Source organism: Lethenteron reissneri, chromosome 11 (genome assembly GCF_015708825.2).
Source record: "Lethenteron reissneri isolate LAM-NWPU_2019-01 chromosome 11, ASM1570882v1, whole genome shotgun sequence".
Lineage (NCBI taxonomy): Eukaryota > Metazoa > Chordata > Hyperoartia > Petromyzontiformes > Petromyzontidae > Lethenteron > Lethenteron reissneri.
In genome coordinates, this window is record NC_083789.1 from 2,740,108 (window position 1) to 2,762,169 (window position 22,062).

At 49.2% G+C, this 22,062-nt stretch overlaps 1 protein-coding gene across 3 annotated transcripts in view; it reads left to right on the forward strand.

Annotated features, from left to right (window-relative positions):
* The window catches only part of LOC133341278 (transport and Golgi organization protein 1 homolog), a 35,724-nt gene extending 20,060 nt beyond the window's left edge, over positions 1–15,664 (forward strand). The window contains exons 18-23 of one of the 3 annotated variants that reach the window (XM_061549783.1): positions 4,983–5,050; positions 5,572–5,681; positions 6,512–6,649; positions 8,121–8,173; positions 9,168–10,140; positions 12,073–15,664. In XM_061549783.1, the coding sequence (XP_061405767.1) occupies positions 4,983–5,050; positions 5,572–5,681; positions 6,512–6,649; positions 8,121–8,173; positions 9,168–10,140; positions 12,073–12,107 (1,377 nt within the window). In that variant the 3' untranslated portion in view covers positions 12,108–15,664. The remainder of the gene's footprint in view (positions 1–4,982; positions 5,051–5,571; positions 5,682–6,511; positions 6,650–8,120; positions 8,174–9,167; positions 10,141–12,072) is intronic. The other 2 variants (XM_061549784.1, XM_061549786.1) reach the window with 2 other exon arrangements.
* Positions 15,665–22,062: the final 6,398 nt, after the last annotated feature.

Genomic DNA, 22,062 nt, shown 5'->3' on the forward strand with positions numbered 1-22,062 from the left:
TATTGAAGAGCGCCACATCGGGTCTGCACCGGTGTGGCACGTGCCGTCGGTAATAATAAAAAAGCAAATTTACACACGAGAAGTATTTTAACACCGTTGTAATTAACATGACCACTTTCTATAATTAAAATGGACTGTACTTCATGGGACCTTCCGTTGCCAGTACCGAAATATGATCAGTAGGTTTTTTCCCTATTATCTGGCAATAAAACAGGTGTTAAGATGTTAAAACACCAAACTGAAACCTTTTACAAGGAATCATGTCTGCATTAACCACAATGCTTGTGGTCAGAATGCAAACAAAAAAAACATACTCTGATAATATATGCATTGTCCTTGAAACTGATTGGTCCACACCAGAGACAGCTTTCTTTTGAGCCTCGTCTCAAACGGTGTTAGACCAGAGGACGCCAAAAGGCGTACAGCACAAAGACAATGCATTATCAAAGTAATGAGAGCTCGGGGTGAGCAGCTATATCATGGGACCTCCTTTTTTTTGCATTCTGAACACAAACATTGTGGTTAATGTAGACATGATTCCTTGTAAAAGGTTTCAGAAGCTGGTCAAGTTGATGAGACGCGGGGCGCTCTAGCCTCTAAGTCAAAATACAAAAAGTCCACTTCATCGCCAACAACAATAAAAAAAGTTTCTATTTTGGCGGTTTAACATCTTAACACCTGTTTTGTTGCCAGAAAAAAGGGTTAAACCCTATTATCATATTGTGGTACTCTCTCAGAGCTGTGCTTACTGCTCAAGTAAAGGGGATGAGTATTACTGCAGAGCGATTACCTTTTATTCATGACCACATTGGAGTCCGTCATTACGGTTATCACCACACTTGTTTAGCCAGGAAAGGACTTGCATAGTTCTCAACACTCTCAGGACGATGCTGCCACGTTTTTCGTGACGTAGGTGACGTGGTTGTTGCTGCTGCTGCTGTGTAATCTCTGTTGAGTAAATTGCAGGTGTGTGTTTTTTCGGCATTGGGGCTCACGGCATGTTCAGCGTTGAGCACAGTTGGCTGCGTACCGTGCGAAAGAAAGTTAAACGTTCATACACCAAACAACGCACTTTCAACATACACCAAACAACGCACGTTCAACATACACCAAACAACGCACGTTCAACATACACCAAACAACGCACGTTCAACATACACCAAACAACGCACGTTCAACATACACCAAACAACGCACGTTCAACATACACCAAACAACGCACGTTCAACATACACCAAACAACGCACGTTCAACATACACCAAACAACGCACGTTCAACATACACCAAACAACGCACGTTCAACATACACCAAACAACGCACGTTCAACATACACCAAACAACGCACGTTCAACATACACCAAACAACGCACGTTCAACATACACCAAACAACGCACGTTCAACATACACCAAACAACGCACGTTCAACATACACCAAACAACGCACGTTCAACATACACCAAACAACGCACGTTCAACATACACCAAACAACGCACGTTCAACATACACCAAACAACGTACGTTCAACATACACCAAACAACGCACGTTCAACCAAAGAGGGCTGGGGGGCACCCTCGTCAAGAAGAGCAAAGCACATTCGTTAAGGCGGCATTAGTTGTTGATGATGATTATGACGATCATTGCGAACCACAACCCCCCTTCGCTTCTACAGCATGGCCATTGCAGTCCCTGAAGTTCAAATTGAGATTAAAAGCAAATTAAATTTCGCACGTTGCTCGTGCAATGCAAGTAAAACGTTAGCGTTGCAAATGGCTCGTGATAATTACCGCCAATTGACTTGTAATTAGAGGCAATTCATTAGTTCCTAATGTACGGTAACTAATTTCAAAATTGTCTAATCCTCAAACTTTTTGGAGTTTGTATATTTGGAGTGTGCGTGTGTCTCTCCCTCTCTCCCACCGTGGTCACGTGGATTTTTGCTCTGGGTCCTTCGGTTTTTTCCCTCCACGTTTAGAATCGGCATCACGCGTTTTAGAGTATTTGGCTGCTTATACATCACCTGTGTGATGATGAGCCACTTGGTTGAGCTTTCATTTGTGGCCCCGGATCGCTTCTGAAAAAGAGCTACGTAGTAAAGTAAAAATAAACTAGTTTTTATTTTACTTTGCGTCCCCGTTAGTTTGGGGACAGGGGAGTTGTGAGCTCCTCTCTCTCACGTTGGCGTGGCAGATAACCGATGGGCGTCCTACAAATCTTCTTTGGGAAGCTTTTTAATGTGTGTGTGTGTCCCATAGTCTCTCTGTAGTGCTGGAAACTGTGGCTGAGATTGGTGATGGTCGGGAAATATGCCCACTGTAAAAAGTTTCTTTTTTACACAGTGGCCTTTTTACCCAATTGAGGCGATGTTAGTGGGTGGGCCATACTTTCCCATGTGCTCTGGCTGTGAGGTTGATTGATTTTATTTTTTTAGACCGGGACGATCGATGATTGATGTTCGGTCACCCCGCTGAGAGCATTCGTCGTGATTTTCTCGCTTAACAGAGTGGGCCGCGCGAACGCTGCCATCTTTCACTCCATTGATTGATTTATTGACTGCTGTAAGCCACCAGGGTACTTCAAGACCGTCACGTTGAATTGTGATCATTCATTGGCGGCGTGTCGCAAAGTCTGTGACCGAATCGCCCTGAACGTGCCTAATCTCGTCAGACCGTGGGTTGGTCACGTCGGGGGCTGTATGACGATTGGAGTCTCGAATCTATCTGTGGGGAGCTTTGTGTGTTAACCATCTCTGTACGAGTGGGTTGTCTCCAGGTTTCTCTGCAATTTCTATCACACGGCGCCTAACACTCTCACCCACAGTTATTTGACCAAACTTCCCAATACAGGGCCCTCCTGGGTGTAAATCAACGAGGGCTTGATTAGAATCAGAATCTTTATTTGGACTCCAGGAGGAATCCGATGAGCTATGAAGTTCTTTTTCACAGATGCCCAGTATGGGCGGGTCAGCAAGTTACTAAGTCTACTGAGAAGAGTCGCTCAGAACTTTTGAACTCTTCAACTATTTTTATTTCACCAGGTAAGGCCCACTGAGCTAATAGCCCTTTTTCAGAAGCGACCTAACCGCAAATGATAGCTCAACTAAATGGCTTCTCGTCATGTGGAAATTTATAGCAGCCGCATACTCCAGACGTGCGTTGATTCTAAATGTGGAGGGGGAAAAACCGGAGTACCCGGAGAAAAATCTACACGACCACAGGGAGAGAGAGAGAGATGAGCAAACTCCCGGCGTCAGGGTCGGGATCGAACCCACGTCCTCCCAGCATACCAGGCTAGGGAGTTAACATCTCGGCACCAGAGAGAGCCGGAGCTGTCTCCATTCACGCGAGGTCTGACGCTGGGTCGTTCCGCGTGCTCGTGCAGCACGAGCACCGACACTGCGGATCGCGTGAGCGCGGGGGTGGGGGGGGCGGAGGTGGGTTGGAGCTTCGTCGCAAACCAAGATGTTTTGGCCAAACGCAAGACGGGTTTTTAATTTTCATTGGCGTCACGAGGAGACGCACTGCGGTTGTCCGTGTGTGCGCACGTGCTGCTCGTCAAATTTGATCCTCGTGTTTTATACACGCGAAAAACAACCTACGGCGGCGCACTGTGTAGCGTGTAACGGAACTTAGAGGGCGTTTGTCCTCTGACCCCTGGATCCGTGTCACGGCCATGCCCGCGTGCGCATCACAAAGACCGCACGTTTAGAAAACATTTAAGAGGATAACAAAACCACGAATTCCCCAAGCTTCTGAGAAAGCCATCGTCATTTCGATGGGCAGACTCTAGTAGTAGTAGAATGCAAACCATGAATTTTTTTTTTAAAGAGTAATATCACAGAAGTTGGTTGATGGGGAATTACCCGTAGTTTCTTGAATTCTCATTAATCCTGAAAAAGTAATCGCATTTTAAATGCGTGCTTCAAACACTTTGAGCATTCTCTACACTATTCTCGCTTCGATCCACAGGGACGCAGATATATGTACATATACATATATAAATATATACTCACTCATTCTTTGGGTCTTTCGGTAAAGTCACGTAGATAGGTTTAAATTAATAAAAATAAAAATTTAAAAACTACACAAGCGGTCGTCAGGCGGATGACGACCGCTTGTGTTGCGATCGAAACGTAGTTTTTTGTTTATTTGATTTTGATTAATTTGAACCTATCTACGTGACTTTACCGAAAGACGCAAAGAATGTGAATTCCTGCAGTGACGAAAGCTTTAAGTCAAGATATAATCCCTCATTCATGATTCCTGTTTCTGAGGCATCCCCGCTGTGTTCCTGCATTGGCTGTCGTGTATCACGGTTCTCACTCAGAGGTTCTCACTCAGAGGTTCTCACTCAGAGGTTCTCATTCAGAGGTCCTCAATCAGAGGTCCTCACTCAGAGGTTCTCACTCAGAGGTTCCCACTCAGAGGTTCTCACCCAGAGGTACTCACTCAGAGGTCCTCACTCAGAGGTCCTCACTCAGAGGTACTCACTCAGAGGTACTCACTCAGAGGTTCTCACTCAGAGGTTCTCACTCAGAGGTCCTCAATCAGAGGTCCTCACTCAGAGGTCCTCACTCAGAGGTCCTCACTCAGAGGTCCTCAATCAGAGGTCCTCACTCAGAGGTTCTCACTCAGAGGTCCTCAATCAGAGGTCCTCAATCAGAGGTCCTCACTCAGAGGTTCTCACTCAGAGGTCCTCAATCAGAGGTCCTCACTCAGAGGTTCTCACTCAGAGGTCCTCAATCAGAGGTCCTCACTCAGAGGTTCTCACTCAGAGGTCCTCAATCAGAGGTCCTCACTCAGAGGTTCTCACTCAGAGGTTCTCACTCAGAGGTCCTCACTCAGAGGTACTCACTCAGAGGTTCTCACTCAGAGGTTCTCACTCAGAGGTCCTCACTCAGAGGTCCTCACTCAGAGGTACTCGCTTCCTCGAAGCCAAGCGACCCCGTGCTGTCATTCTAAAATGTTGGTTGTGTTTCAGCTTAAAGCTCGCACGGCTGAGAGGGAGATGGTGGCATCCAAGAAGGAAGTTTCCACCCTGAAGGAGAGGTGAGTTTCTTTCAAAATGGCACGCACCAAATTCTCGTACGACAGTATTGAATATAATTACGATCATCATCAGTGCCACTACCCATGGCATGTTGCTGCGCTGGATGAGCGACTCCAGGCCACCACCATACAGTACTGCAGCTGTGACGGTGCACGGGACTTACAGCGCTGTCCGTTTCTGGTTTGCTTGAATTTTGGTGCCAACTATTCAAATAAGATTTGTATTTTTGTTAAATAAAGTCCCGACTTAGAAGCTACAATACAAGAAGGGACAAATGAGACATCGTTGAGATGGGTCGGCGCACATTAAGGCCTGTCACCGCCACTCCACGGACGGGATGGTGGGACGGAGGCGTTGGCGGTTATCTACACGGCAGTGTTGCGGAGTTTTAAGAAACGGTGTGTGTGTGGAAAGGTACGGTGCGATGTTTGTCGTTGCTAAAATGCTAGGTGTGCAGCGATGCATCGACTCTGACTGTGTATGTGTGTGTCTCTGACTGTGTTTGTGTCTCATGACCTAGGATGTCGGATATTGAACTCAAGCTTGCCCTGCTGCATAGGCCACCGACCTATCGGATGGACTTTCAGAGAGGGCTGCCCCTCCAGCCTCTGGTGGTACCGACACACAGAGGTGCTCACTCGCTTACTCATCACTGTGATGTCTGGTGGTACCGACACACAGAGATACTAACTCGCTTACTCATCACTGCGATGTTTGGTGGTACCGACACACAGAGATACTAACTCGCTTACTCATCGCTGTGATGTCTGGTGGTTCTGACACACAGATACTAACTCGCTTACTCATCACTGCGATGTCTGGTGGTTCCGACACACAGAGATGCTCGCTTACTCATCGCTTTGGGTTTAATCCAAAAATCGGGGGACTCATCCCCAGTCCTGGCAGCGCTGCGACTGAGCACTGTTGATGACACAGAATGTGGCGGTAACACCACCACAACGCCCATCCGTGTCCAACCCAGCAGCATAAATTAGGGTGACACGGGGACAGTCGACAGGCAGGTTGTGTGCGGTCAGATGAAGTTCAGTAGAGCCCTCTTGCAAGACGACACCATGGCCTGTGCGGAAGAGCCGACGAAATTAGAAGGGGCTCTCCAGAGCTAGTCCCAGTGGGGACGCCCTTCCCGCCGAAGTCGCACGAGTTAGAAATTGCAAGGCTGCACCTTTACCTTCATTTCACCTGCCGCTCTGCCGGGGAGATCGAGCCGAGCCGAGCAGAGCCGGCGACCTCCGCATTGCGAGTCCAGCGTGCGCTGACCGTCGCTCCATGGCAGTGCTCGTCCCTGGGCGCGAGCGTGCGAGCGAGAGCGAATGTGGCCCCTGGTGCCGTTTGTCCGTTGGCTGGAGTGGCGGAGGCTCTGGTAAGGCCCGTCGAGCCACGTTTCAGCCCTCACCCCCATCACCCCCCACCACCCCCCACCGCCCCCCCACCCTCGGCAGGAGCGTCGTTGCGCGACGGCTCGTCGTTTGCATCGTCGCCGGTGAGCGGCCCGCCGTCGCCTCCCATGCTGACGGACGAGCCGCGGCGAGGGCCCACGCGGGCCCCGGGGCAGCCCCGCCGCACCCCACGAGCGGCCGGTACACCAGCGCCTCCCTTCGAGCCCGAGCCCTCTTGCTCTGTGGCCTTCCGTGGAATTTTTACTCCACTCCTCTGTTGCCTTTGCTGTCATTGCCTTTACACCAGGAGGTGGTCATTTTTTTCCATAATTTTTTCAAGATTTCCCCCCCCCCCCGTCCCACCCCGTTTCAACGTTACAATCTTTTGGCAGCCGCCATCCGCTGATTTTTCTCCTTGTCGAAATACGCCGTGATTTGGGTGGCAAGGAGCAGCGTGACTCGACTCGTCGTGTGTATGACCAATCGCGCGGACAAGAAGTACCTTTGGAAGATAGAGCTGACATGTGGGGTGTTTTTTTCGTCTTATAAATATGTGAAGCCACGAACAAAAATATGAATGTTTTCCTGCACTTATGCAAGGGTGCTCCCACTTTTGATTGCGCAATATGTCGGTCATGTAACAAACAAAAAACTGGTTTAAAAAAAAATGCACACAAACACAAGGATTGTCCCAATCACTGCTAGCCACAGTTTCGTAGATATAGCGGCTTATTGAATTATTTGGTTATTGAATCACGCTCATACATTACTTATGATCTTATAGATTTTTCAGCATTTACTCTTTGTTCTCGGTGGACAGGGGCGAATATTTTATTCATGCCAGATGTGTACTTTGCAGGAAAGGGTGGTTATCAGTTACATGTCAAATGAATGAAGGAATTAATGATAGAACTGCCTCTCGTCACAAACATTAAATAATTTAGCGTTGCCACCAACCAGCAAGATTGTCACCATCGACCATTTTCTATCAACTTCTGCATGAAGGCTTCTTGTAGATTCACTGACAGTCATTCCCTCTGGCCCACTGACGATGCGGCTCCGCTGGCTTGTGTCGCCTGGTTGTGTCGCTCCATCTCCCCTTTGATCACCCCCTTGTTTTGTCTGGCTGCCATTCTGGGTTTTCTTCATCGTCGTCATCATTAGCAGTCATCATCAATCCACTGCTGGTCCAAGGCCTCTCCAAGCCATCACCGTCCCTCTTACGGTCCTGCAATACAACGATCCATCCGGCAGCTGCTGTGCACGCGAGCCGGTTTCATCGCTCCGTCTCCGTGGCCATCGTCCTCTTGGACGCTCCGTCGCTACCCTCGCCCACGGGACACCCTCCCACCCCGTGACGTGCTCCCCCGCCCACGCTCCGCTTACCCTTCCCGACAATGACAGCCGTGTGTCTTTCACCTGCGTTTGTTCTCCAATCCCTCGCATTCTTTTTGCCCTCTCTCCTCGGCTAATTTCTCACGAGGGCATTTCTCTCACGCTGCTACTGTTGTGCACTCCTCCCCGCTTGTTCCGTCTCGTTTGCATTTATTTTATTGGATGAACACCGATTCGGTTGCAACTGCGAACATTTGTTTCATTCGGCGGGGGGCTGGAGGGAACCTAATTCGCTGTTCTTGTTCCGTTTTTTCATCCCATAATTCCCCCCTCCAACCTGGAGCAGATAACGGGCCTTCGTCTCCGCTCGACAGCACCGACGGCCTTCACGTGAGCGACTTTCTACGAATTGCTAACCCTAGGCCTCGTTAGGCTCGTCCGCGCGACGGCCACTTTTCGGTGCCCTCGTGTTTTGATTTGGGAAATTACGAACCGCCGTTACCGCAACAGCTCGTTACCAAGTGCCACGTTCAGTTGAGCCTTTTGCTGCGTTCTTGCCAAGGCATTCCTTGCGAGCGATCGCTTGGGTGTGTAATTGGGCGGCTTTCACCGTCACGGTTCACGGTCGTGACACGAGCCGAGGATCAATTATTCGTCTACGTTTTTACCGTTAAATTTTTATTAATTTTTTGCCCATCCATCTCTCCCCCCCCCCCCACCATCTCATTTATGCATTTTGGTTTGCATCATGAGTGTAGAATTAATATAATTAGTAATTTATCAATTCTCATATGGATGTGAGCATATCAATAAAGATTTTATTACGTTAATCTGTGCATTTTTATATGCGCAGTAACAGCTACCATATATGCTGCCAGAAAATACATGATTGCCTCCTCACACGGGGAGGCCAAACACCCTTATTGGAAGGCATATTTGAAAGAAAAAAACCCATTGTGCTTTTGTTTACTTTGATTTAACTTGGCACAAGGAAAAATCATCTGTGGCACTGACCCTTATTAAATGTTTTTGCGACTGCCACACCTAATCGCAACGCGTAATGCTGGAAGCTGGTCCATTCAACACCAATTCAGCCCATCGTCCATCTGGGTCGATAAAGCATGTACCTCTTCGTGGGGAAATCAACAGCGGTGTTCCGTTAGAAATGCCCACTGTTGCTCTGGGAATATGTCATTATCAACTCGGATGAGCACCGTGCCATGCTCGTTTTGAGCAGGGAAAATGCTCTCAATTTTTTTTACTCCGCGCTGCGAGAACGTCACAAACACCAAATGTACTCGTTTAGTATGATGATTATTACGATCACGATTACCGTGGCCCGTTACCGAAAGTACGTTCACTCACGGACGCTTCTTCGACGCAGAATCCCATTCCGGCCGGGAGACCGCCGGAGCTGCGAGCTTCGCACGGACACGTCCCCCCGCCGCCGGGGCCCCACGAGCCGGCGTACCCCCGGCACTCTCCCCCCCGGGGGCAGCACATCCCGCCGGCCCAGGCGGGACCGCGCGGCGGTCCGCAGACGTCGCCGCTCTCCGCCCAGGGCACCCCGCCGCAGTCTGCCAGGGCGGCGTACGGTTTTCCGCAGCGGCCGCAGCCGGCGGGCCCGACCGCGGCGGCCGCTTCGGCGTCGCAGAACGGAATGTTGAGAGGGCAGCCCGGGCCTGGTCTACCGCCGACGGTGCCGGCGGCGCCGTACGGACCGCCTCTGTCTCCTGCGCTGAGCGGCGGTCTCCCTCCGATGCAGAGGCAGTTTTACCCTCCACCACCACAAGGGGCCCCCGGGGCTCCGGCTCAAGGGCAGTTGGCTCCGCCGCAACCCCTCGTGCCGTACGACTCGCAGCCGTCCCAAGGGCGCCGCAATCCACCGCCGCTGTGGCAAGGAGCCCCCGGTCAACATCCACCCCAGGGTTCTGCTGGGCAACGTCCTCCTCCTCCTCGGGGACCTCCTGGGCAGCCCCCAATGCTGGGACCTCCTCCTGGGCAACATCTCTCTCAGGGTCCTCCGGGACATCCTCCACCACAAGGAGCTCGGGGCCAACCTCCGTCCCAAGTGCATCCTGGGCACCGTCCTCCACAGGGACCTCCTGGGCAACCTCCTCACCTTCATGCCGAACCACAACTTCAGCATTCTCAAGCACCGCAGAGCCCGCCCCTGTCCCAAGCGCCCCGCATGCCACCTCCGTCCCAGGGGCCGTTTGCTCCACCACCGTGGCAAGGAATCCGCGGGCCTCCTCCTCCTCATCCTCCTGCCTCTGCGCAAGGGTTCCACGGACGCCCGTCGTTGCAGGAGCTCCGTCCACAGCACCGTCCGCCACCACCGCCCGCCTCGACTGGAGGTCAGTGCTTGGGTGAGAGTTGTGTTTGCTGACCGCAGCGGCGATGTGAGAGGAGGCCACGCGACGGCAAGGTCGTCACCGGTGATGGTAATTGTAGTGTCCCGCCTGCGTTGGATCGGTACGGCGAGAAACTGAAAGCAAATTCCTAAAAGTGTAACTCGAGCTCCAGAGAAAATTCCGTTTGAAAAAAATGCTCCGGTGCAATTTTATAATAAGTATTAAATGTTAAAACCTGAAATGAAACCATAAATAAGCATTGAAACATTTAATTAGACAACTAAAAGTGTTAAGGTAAAGTCCTGCAATTGATTTCTGACGTCACTGGCTTGCAGAAGGACCTCCACTCAAGGGTGTTTTGGCCTACTCTTCCAAACTGACCAGATGTCGGGCAAAGAGGGTAGGAGTTGTTCTCACTGTAGCGCACCGCTCGCAACCTATCGATCGTAGACCAGCAGTGTTGAACCCACGCTCACTGCTGTACGTACGTTGAACTCTTTCGCAAAGCTGAGCGTAGCCAACTGCGCGGATCGGGAGGTGTGGGGGAAGGACAACAAACTAAACACAAAAAGCAGTTCTAAAGAAAATGACTTTGTAATGTAGACAAATTAAAAGTGCATGGCTCTGGTGGCTTCTTAATGTCGGAAGGAAGAGAGAAGGCCTCCATCGGGGGCTGATACCGCGGCGCTGTTTCAGCTGCCGCGCCGGGAGATTGAACCGAGCCGGCAGCCCTCCAGTTCGCAAGTCCCCAGCGTGCAAATCGCAACACCGCAGCAGCATCGTTGGAATAAAAACAGAGAGATGTATGCCATGGTTATTACTGTGCGTTGAACACACCACGTACGTAGTCAACCATGTTAATCGGAGGTGCGGCGGAAGGATCGTGATTAATGCAGAGTTGGCTCTGCCATGCAGTGGACTCGCTCTACAAGCTGAGCTGTCCGACCGATTTGCCCCTAGCCAAGCGTTCATTTTTGGTCTCTTGTTCGACTTTCCAGGGCTTGGTATTGCCAAAAGCTGACTGTAAAATAGACATCACAGAACCCATGATGTTATACGTAAGAGTCGGGATAAGTGTGATCTCATGGCATAATATTGACAAATGTAAAGCTCTATGTAGGTATAAATTTACACTAAACGTTATGAATGAATAGTGTGTTCCCTGTTTAATTACGTCTCTAGGGTTTTCCCGTTTGGGTTCTTTATCTTCACATTCCTCAACCTGGATCTGTTTAAATAAATTATGAACACCAGCGTGTTCTCATTTTGTCACGTTGTAAAATTTTATTGAAATCTATTTCGGAGAATAAAATATAATTTACATCGTAATATGCCAATGTGAAAGATATATTTTTTGCTTTAGTGCATCATGGGAATTATGCCAATGTGAAAGATATATCTTTTGCTTTAGTGCATCATGGGAATTATACCCATAAATACCTTATAAGTCCACCACAAAGACAAAGACCTCGCCCCCGTATATCCTACATAAGCTGTTGGGGCAAGTGCTGTGGGCGAACATCTATGACAACTGGCACAGCACACATCAGGATGGATGGTGTGGCCATCACCACGCCCAGCCGCCTTTGTCTCCCCAGTGCCGATGTTTACACGCCACACCAGTTCCGATATTCGCCGCTGTATGTTGGACTTATTTCGCACCGTACGTAGCCACCCGTGCTAATCTGTGGTGCTGCTGTGTTGGCAAAGTGTGGCAATCGGACTCGGGTAGCTCAGCGTGCTAACTGCTGCACCACCGCTCCCCAACAGAACAGCACCACGACAAAGACACCCTTCTGATCAAGCTGCAAACCCGAGAAGAGGGAGAGCACAGCCGATGTTTGTTGATGCGCTCTGGCTGGACTCCACAGCTTGGACAAGTAATTCACAAACCTCTCACTCCCCCTCTGCCCTTGTGTGTTTACTCTCTTGCAGTTCGGAGTTCGGCGCCAAATTCCAGAGGCAAATGAAGCTCAGAAGGAACCCCCCCGCCCAGCCCCCGGTGACCCTCCCTAGCAGCTGGAACTTGAGCTATTGACAACACGAGGGACATTGCTGCAGCCAGTTCTGCCCTCACCCACCCGTGTGGTTTTTGAAGGTCCTCTGACTCGGATGATCAGCATCGTGGTAACAGCTGAGAGATGGGAGTCCCCCAACGGCAGTGCTGAAAGTGCTCGCAGACTAACAATGGGCCAAAGTTCAACACAAACCCCGCCCCGCCCAGGCAATGCTGTAGTTCTTGCCTTAAAATGTAACGAAGTTCGTATGTCACACCCTTGCCAATATCGATACTATGTGATGTGATGCCAGGCCGAGATATGGCATTTTGGATGATCCTAAAAACTCTTGTTTCTGGTCGATCAGGAATTATGACATGACAGGAAATGACCTCGCTTATATTACATCACTTCCATACTTTTCCCACCAAAAGTGGTGGAACATGACATCGGGTTTCCTCACTTTTGTTCGCACGAAGAAACGTGAAATGATGACGTGATATAAGCGGTCCGTATAAAGATCCGAAATTGTCCTTAAACATCTGAAACGTTTGAATCAGAAATTCATCCCGAGTATTCACGCAAAGGGGCGATACCACCACATCATCCCCCGACTGGCAGACTGAATGCACACTTGCTGCAGCCCGTTGCTGCGTGTACAGCGTTACGCCACCCAGGGACAGCTGCCACTGGGGAGTTCTCCTTGGCCAGACTGCGTTTGGGGAATTGGAATGATTGAGTTGAGGCTTGGCGAGGAATGCAATCATACTGGACATGCAAATTATTATCCTTGCCACGTGTTTACTCTGTTACAGTTTTTCTCATTTTACGAGTCGGTTACTTTTTCCACAAATAGTATTTGTGTTTACTTTTGTTGTTGTTTACTTTGAGGTGTTTTTTAAAAAGTATATAACCAAAGACCATACTATGAATTTGGAACGCACGCAAATATTTGTTCTTATCTAAATGGTTTTTAGTTTTGCTTCAAGGCTAATTTCTTAGTGGCTACCATGTAAAGTGTCATTACTATACTAGGATTATAAAGATCAAGGAATTTTCGCCTGCAGGATTATACAGAATACGTAACTTTACAGTATATATACACACAAACACATAATTTCCATATATATTGCTAACCTATTTTAATAATCATAATACTACACTACAAAGGCTCGTATTGTTTTAATATAGTTAAACTACAAGGGTCATGTCAAGATAATGCGTGAGGCTTAGGTTTAATATTTTTGCACGAGCCGCTTCAGTTCGCGGTACAAAGGCTTTTACGTTGGAAACCTTCGCGGCAATCGGCGCAGCGACGACGGCCACGACGACGTTTGTAAGGGACTTGGCAGAGCCACTTCTGAAATCACATCAATTGGCTCTGTAACCCGCGTGAGTTTGGCGCTGGATAACAAAAAAACGCACTCCGAGAAAATTCGCCCATCGTGCGGATATTAGCCAATCAAACAAGAGGGCGGCGGGGTGGGGGGGTGTCACGTGACGCCGTACCAACCGATGGGATTGGATCGATTTCCAACTGCCACGCGAAACGTCTTCCCGACACGTGCACGTCTCTTTGATCGGCGACTAACGTCCGATTTTGATCTATTGCAGCCCAACGTCTCGCGTGGCCGTCGCGGCACTAACACTTTGGTGAATTAATGGAACAGGCGAATTTAATACGAAGGGTCATCGTGTTATTTGCTTTTGCCGCCTTCGATGACGGAGATGAGACCGTTGTTTCTCGCTACCCTTGAACCCGTTTTTTTTTTTTAAACCTCCCCGTGGGTTCTTCCTTGGGTGGGCATTAGCACCCAGCCACCAGAATCTCACCTTTAGTGTGATGCCCCACCCCCCACTTCTGTATAGTGAACACACGTGCAATTGAGATCAAGAGGTCATTAATTTTTAAACGTGAATGGCATTTAGTTTGTACTTTGCGTGCCGATGCTCTATTTCAGACTCGAAACCTTTTTGACGTATGCGCGTTTGTGCGGTGTCGCACGCACGCACGTATAATGTCATGATGTACGGCCTTTATCAATCCACTGCTGGATGAAGCCCTCCCCACGCAATGGCCGCCGTGTGGGTTGAAGGGGATGAGATCCAGGGCTGGTCTCAGATGTCACTCGGCACCGAAGTTGCCCGTAGCTGGGAAGTGACGATGAAGTGACTCCGTGTCTCCGGCTTCATAGCGCGCGCTGTGCTCACCATGGCGCACACCCATGCCGTCCACTCCCGCTTCACGTCACGTCAATATGCATACAGTGCGTCATTGATGACTCGAATTAAATGTTGTCTTAGACTTAGAGAATCTGACCTTTCTGTGGGTCATCTGTCCCCAGGTAATGGTTTTTGTGGTGACAATCGTAACTTATTCAATGTGGATAATGCTTCACATTTGTCTTAATAAGCATGATCTCTTTTAATGAACTTAGTGGAAGGAACATATCTGCAGGGAAATATTACACTTGTACCTGCCGATGGTGTTAGCCATGATCTGGATCTAAACTCAGGTTGCTGGGTTCATAGCATCACCTTTCACCCCTGTGCCAATGTATTACTTGTTGTAGGTTTTATGAAAATGCACGCTCTTGAACAAACATACATACCTGGTTCATGGCTAAGCAATTATAGAAGATAGTTTCGTGAACATAATTTTATGAACATGCACAGTTAATCTACTATAAACAGATCGAGCAAGAATAATTGCATATATAGGTTTATACACTCAAGACAAATTTGTTTTTGAGGCAAATATTAATGTGCATATTTAATCATGTTCTTACTGAATAAGAAATTCACTGGGTTTTTTTTACCAATTAAAATTAAAAATCCCCAAGGGCGTGTGTGAATTTGGTGAGCAATGTGTAGCAGCGGTGCTACACAGACGCAGTATAGAAGGATGAGGACAGATCTCATGTTGACACAGTGTACAGCATTACTGCAGTGCTAGAGGGGAAGGGAGACGCACAAAGACAAAGATCCCCCGTACAGCCTTGACACACTTGGGGCAAGTGGTATTAGCGAGTAGCAGCTGTGAAAGCCGGTACAGTACGCACAGGGGTCGGTGGCCAGCAACCACGCCCGGGCCGGGCCGCCTTTGTCTCCCCAGTAGCGATGTTTTTAGACACCGCACTAGGTACTCGTTTGAGGCTGAGTCGACCTAGGGGAGGCCCAGGACCGGTCCGGATAATCGCCAGCGGTTTTAGGCGTGAGCGGGAATCGAACTCGGGTGGACGGGTTCGTAGTGCAGCGCGCTAACCGCTACACTACCACTCCCCTATAGGATGGGAGACACGCACGCACGCACGCACGCACGCACGCACGTAACTCGGTTATGGCTATAAAGGCAAAGGCACCGGTGGAGGCCTGCGATTGTTGGCTCACGCCGCTGCTAGGGGTAGGGCCCCTTGACTCTTGGGAGCTCGAGAGAGAGAGCCCGTCCCCTCGAGGGTATTTGGCCTAATCTTCCTCCCTGGGCAGATGTCTATGACGAGGTGGGAGCAGGCGCAATTCACTCGCACCTCGCGCGGCCTGCCGATTTACTAACTTTCAGAGAAAATAAAACGATAAATTATTTTTATTTTACCAGGTAAAAAAAAAAGAAGCGTACTGGCCACAAATGATAACTCAGCAAAAGTGGCTTATCACGTTGGATATTTATAGCAGCCAGACACTCTCTAAACGTGTGGCGTTGATTCTAAATGTGGAGGGAAAAACCGGATGACCCGGAGAAAAATCCACTCGACCACGGGGAGAGAGACACGCAAACTCCAAATATACAGCAGGCGTCGGGGTCGAACCGACAACCTCCTGTATACCACGCGAGGTAGTTAACATCTCGCCGCTGTGCATACCTTTATAGGAAAACTCGTGTTACAAAGGGCAAATGTTATACGTATGGCTTTATGTGCTTGAAGGAGGTGTGTGTGGCCTCTTCAATGTACTGTTGTGGCGATGCATGCAACAACTGTTGATTGGTTTAGCTGCGACTTGGGGTGATCGGTGCTGTGGAGCAGGCGATTTGTCTGCTCTTAGGACGCCCACGTGTTCGGTGAGCAGCGTGGCCATGCGGGATGGAGCTGAATTATTGAAGCCGATTCCAAGAGCTTTTTATTACAGGGAGGGGAAAAACTAAAAAGTAGCTTTTGAGTCTCTTGCTGCACAGGTCGTCACGGTCGTGGCGGACGGCTCTCCGACGCGATGCCCGGGTCGTCTACCACCGCGTGTTGTTCGGCGCGGTGTCCGACGTTTCGCTCAACATGTCAGGAGCTTCTTCAGGAATCGATAAACGCCGTGTACAAACACGTTGGGGAGCTTTTTAAGCCTCTGCTTAAATATCATTGTATCCGTCCACGCCGGCACGGCAGAAGGAATACATTTCGTGAAGAATAAAACGGTTGACATTTTACCGCTTCTATCCCTGCTATCTGCTTAGCCTCACACTTTCTCCTCCGGTGAGATTGTTTAAGTCCATTCATTCACATTTCGCTTTGCGTGAGCCCCCATATTACATTGTGCATTGTGGCATCATCGCCGTTTGACGCCTGTGGACTTTCCGATTGGAGGCCTCTGAAAGCGGCGATTCTAGTGGATGCTTGTGCTGGGTTTGAGTGGATTTTTGAGCTGGCAAGGAAGCTTTCTTGTGAAGCGGGCCTGGGTGACGTTTTAACAGCGAGGCAAGGTTTGTAACAGTGTCTTAAAAAGTGGACATTCTCCCCCCCCCTCCCAATTTACACTTGGGATGCTTCCTTTATCGATATCGATCAAGGGTCAGAGTGATCGATAGGAAACGATAGGAAACGCGCACACCTCAGGATTTCACTCGGAGTGTACAATTTTTGGGTAAAAATACCTCCCGTTTTGGATGGCCAGGGATAACACAACAACCAGCAGGCTTGTATCCGCAAATGTTGGAGGAATTTCTTTCCGTGCCCTGTGAAAGGGATTGTAGGTGCCCTTCAAGTCCCTTGCAGAGTGGCCTTTAAATCCGCCACAAGTCACTCTATTCTCTTTTTCCACTGCACAACTTGGGCCTGTGCTGAGACAGCCATTGGAAAACCACACATACTAAACTACTCAAAATAAACTATTTTAACAGGTAAGGCCTACTGGGCTAAATAGTAGCTCTCTTTCAGAAGCGACCTGGCCGTAAATGATGGCTTAGCAAAGTGGACTTCCGTGCAAATTGAATGCAACCAAATACTCGAGTGATGTTGATTCTCAAATGTGGAAGGAAAAAACCGGAGGACCCGGAGAAAAATCCACGCGATCATGGGGGAGAGAGAACATTGCAAACTCCAAATATAAGGCAGCCGTCAGGGTCTGGATCGATGCCTGTATACCAGGCGAGGTAATTAACATCTCGCCACCGCGGCGCCCTTGAGGGGAGGGCCCCACGCTGGCTTGGCTCGGATGTGCCAGTGGAAAAGGGGGAGATGGGTGTAAAAAAAAACATCTGATGTGAATATCTATGCAACTGGCCACAGGTATTTGTATGAATGATGGACTACAGTGTAGTCGTATGAGAACACGTTATTAAGTGTGCAACTTGCTGAAGCTGATAAAGTCGAATTCTCTCCGGACAAATAATGAATATCGCGATCTTAAGAGAACATTGAACGTTTGGTTGGTACTTGAATTGGGTGCTGTAGAATCTAGTTAAACGTGTGGACAGCTGATTTTAAGTTCTAGTGGGCAGTGTTGAATTGCTTCCCGGCGGATGATGATGATGATGCTGATGAAGGTGACAACGGCACGAAAGCGATGGGTAAACGTTGCTGAGGATCAGTGCAATGTGTGTGATACCTTCTGGCCTTCAGTCGGTGTTGTGAACCTTCGTTAGTTTCGCAATATTTGGCTAAAGTTAGGGCAAAGTGTAATGTCAACAAAGTCATATTTTGGAGAGAGAAAAAACCCGACAAAGCGTGAAGAGTCACCTGTTATGCCTTCGTCATAGCTGCAATGGATATGAAACGATACTCGTGCTAACAAACGTGTATATTTTTAATATAAAAACACTAAAGTATCATTTGTCAATATTCCCACTTTTTGAGCGTTGCAATAAACTCCCAAGTTGTCCGATTGTCGTACTCGCATTTTTTCTTCTTCGTCGTCCAGCTGCCCAGTACACATTCGAGACGGCAGGGCCTATGAAATCTCAATCCACATACGATACTACAAACTCCCAACAATGATGTGTCGAATTGTATTCTACTGATTATCAACTCTGTGGCCTTATTTCACACTCTGTGTGTCATAACACCAGTGTCAGGGGATTGTTGAGTCAAGCAAAGACAGTGCAGCGCAGCGAATACATTGTTGTACTGCACTTCGGTGCCCCCCCAACTTGTGTATGCTCCCCGACTTCACCAGACCCGCACTGACCAGTGTGGTGAAGTATGGCCAAACAACCCCCCAGGACCCGCACGACGTATAGATGCCGGCATCCTAGCAGTGGATTGACTAAAGGTAATCTACGTGTGCTGTATCATGAAAGGCTGCTGGGAATGCTACCTAACGACCAATAGAAATGTACTGCGGGAAATTATTAAAGAGCTTAGTCTGAGAGAACGATGCACGGCGTGGCTCGGGACAATTGAGCAAAAGGAAGGCCACGGACAAGCAGACCGCTATAACAAGTGACGATATTTGTGGCTGGAAACAAGACGGAGCATGCTCACCCAGGGCACTTACTGAAGGCGGGCGAAGTTAACGACGATTCAATAGATTTAACGGCGTCGGATTTCGCAAACCAATGCGATTCGGAATTGATCGGCGCCGGGGGTCGGATTGCCCAAGTGAAATGTGCGTGTAGGGCCTTTTCCACAACGTTCCCACCCACCGCAATCCACAACGGGGTTTTTTTTTTTACGAATCTTGGCGGATCGCTGTCCACAAAGCACCGGGTGCTGACGGGAGCGGTCACACGCTGGCGCGTGCGTTCGTCACGTGACGGCTTCATTCACCGGGCTGTGTCGGGTGGAGGAGGGTGTACGACACACATTCCACTCGGGCGATCTGAACCAGAGGTCGCAACCTTGGTACCCGATACCCGTACCCTACCCGATACCCGGCTACCCGCACCCGGCCGGGTACGGGTAGCCGTTTGCGACCCTGGTGCGGCCGGGTACAGGTACGGGTAGGCCGTGAGTCACTGGTGAGTAACCGTTTGTCACTCATTTCGGGTAGGGTACGGGTACGGGTAGAGAACGGGTACCCGTACCCGGCCGGGTACGGTTACCCATTTGCGATCCTGGTGCGGCCGGGTACGGGTAAGGAATCAAAACCCGTTTGCGACCTCTGATCTGAACCCACGCCCGTAACCAAGTTGTGAGTCGCGAATTGACTGGAGCACGTGCCGGATTAAGCTAGTGCGGGGCCTGTAGCATTTGTTATATAAAGGGGCCCTAAATAACAAACATTAATATTCAAACGCATACAATTTTAACTTGCATAGTAAAGTAATTAGATTTTTTCATTTGCTATACAGCCCAGATAACACGACACATCGCTAACCTAAAACACCCAGTCGTTCATAAAAGTTGAAGGCAGTATAGCACTATAGTAATAGAGCTAGGGCAAAATTACTGGACTGGAATTGATAGCTTTAACGCATTTAGCGCGGGGCCCTTGAAAGTGCGGGGCTCTGAGCATTTGTAGCTCCATGTGCTACGACGATAATCCGGCACTGACACCGGAGCACGTGTGAGTGCTTTTTTGGCAGCATGCACAATACCCGGGTCACGTGCGCGAGGGAAGACGAAAGGTTGACAGCGGATGGATAACATCATGGCATGGACGAGGCTCACGCCGGAAAATAACGAGGATAGCAGAAGACGGAAGTCAGTGGCGAAGGATCGCCCGTGATGCGGCCACACCCCTCGGATCGATCGAGGGATGACGGAAGACTAGAACAATAACATTGACTCTAAATGGCATAATTAGGATGGAATTGGTGATAGATGCTCAATGTATCGGCAACGCTGCATGCCGTGAACGTCCGCGTGTACAATGTGTGTGACTGATTTGCTTAAAGAGTAGACGACAACGTGGCTCACCTTGCTCTCAATTAATTTCTGCCTTCTCAATTCTCAAGGCTGAAATTGAACTTTGACGCTCGCACGAATGAAAAGCCGTCGCGTGCTTCTTCGACTGTGGTAACAAAAAAATACTATGCCACTGACGAATTACGGTGATCGCAAAATTGTGTCCAAGTCTCATTCATCACATCTGATGGGAAATGTCAGAGGCATTGATTTCGTCTGAAATCAAATTATGCCTATGCTCTCGTAAAAAAAAAAAGTTTCAGTTCAGAGGTGCCCCTTTGTTGAAGACTGGGCAAGGATATGCCATTATTTTAAATACTCCTCGTGTGTACAGTACAGCCCTTTGTCGATCCACTACTGGATGAAGGCCTCTCTCACACGTGCGAAGTCCAGCGTACGCTTTGGGTGATTGGAACAATAATTTTTGTTCGAAATGCAATGAGTGAAGTCAAGGAACGTTTCATTGAAGCAGTATTTCGTAACCAGAATCAGAATATTTATACTGGTAGGAACCTGGTTACACCAGCCCACAGGGGATTATTAGGTCCGTCCGTCCGTCGTGTAGGGAGGGGCTGGGTGGGGAGGGTGGGTCTGGGTGGGGAAGGGAGGGTGGGGAGGGGCTGGGTGGGGAGGGTGGGGCTGGGTGGGGGGTGGGAGGGGTGGGGCTGGGTGGGGAGGGGCTGGTCACCCCGTGGTGCCCTTATAAAACTCAACGTTTAACCTACTCACGCCGGCTTGTGCCCGCCCTCACAGTCGGGCATATTTGCGGAATACACCACGCCGCCGTTGACCCTGGCCATTGACCGAGCAACCCAACGTTCCTACCAGCTCCCTCCGCAGGAATGTGTTCGTGACGAAACCCAATGAGCTATGAAGCTCTTTTTGTCACGGTCATGGGAGTTGTTCGACCATACTTCACTTCTGATTAGCACGATCGGCTACGTACGGTGCTAAAGAAGTTCTACATACATACACACATGCACGCTGGTCAATGCGGGTGGGTGGTGTGAGCAGGACCGGTTCGTATACTCCCCTCGCTGCTATCAGCCCCCGAATTTGGAAGCAATTGCAGGGCTGCACCTTTACCTATTGTGTTTTTTGAGGGGGTGTGGAGGAGACGATTACACGGCGTTCGCCGCTTGTTGCAGAGGTTCTCGGTTCAAACCCGGCAGGCCGCCCTGGTCAATGCTGTGGGTCCAATAACCACAACATTATAACCATAAAATATGGTTGTTATTATTATGGTTGTAGGACGTCAAAGATGCCGTGACGACATTCGCAAGAGTCGGCCACACTGTGTGCCGCCGTCATGGTCCAACTTTGCCAAATTGGAAACAAATATTTTCGATTTTGATGACACACAGCGAAACTGCCGCAGACCGCGTCTGTGAAACACAGCGCCCTTCGTGACAGCCTTGAGCAGCTATTGCAGATGAGCCAAGTTTATTATTTTTATTGTTTGAAAAAATAAGAATAGGGTTTTACCCTTTCTGGCAACAACACAGGTGTCAAGATGTTCAAACGCCACAATATAAACCTTTTTTTTTATTGTTGTTGTCGACGAAGTGCACTTTTTTGTATTTTGACTTAACCTCAGAGTCGGGAGCTCCCTGCGGGAAAGCCTAAAATACCAGTGGTGGCTTTGGAACGTCTCGTCAACTTGGCCAGCCTCAACGTTGACGTTTGGTTATCATCGTGTGAAGCTTTCTTCGTTCTGGCGATGCTGGCACGAGACGCGTCCGGTGTGCCACCGATGAAATTCGAGGAATTGAATCACTGCCGTGTTTTGCAGCTGGTGAAAAAAAGGAAATAATCGATCTTGTTCGATCGGCGGCGTTCAAGGCTTTAATAAGAATGATAATGATGCTAATTTGTAA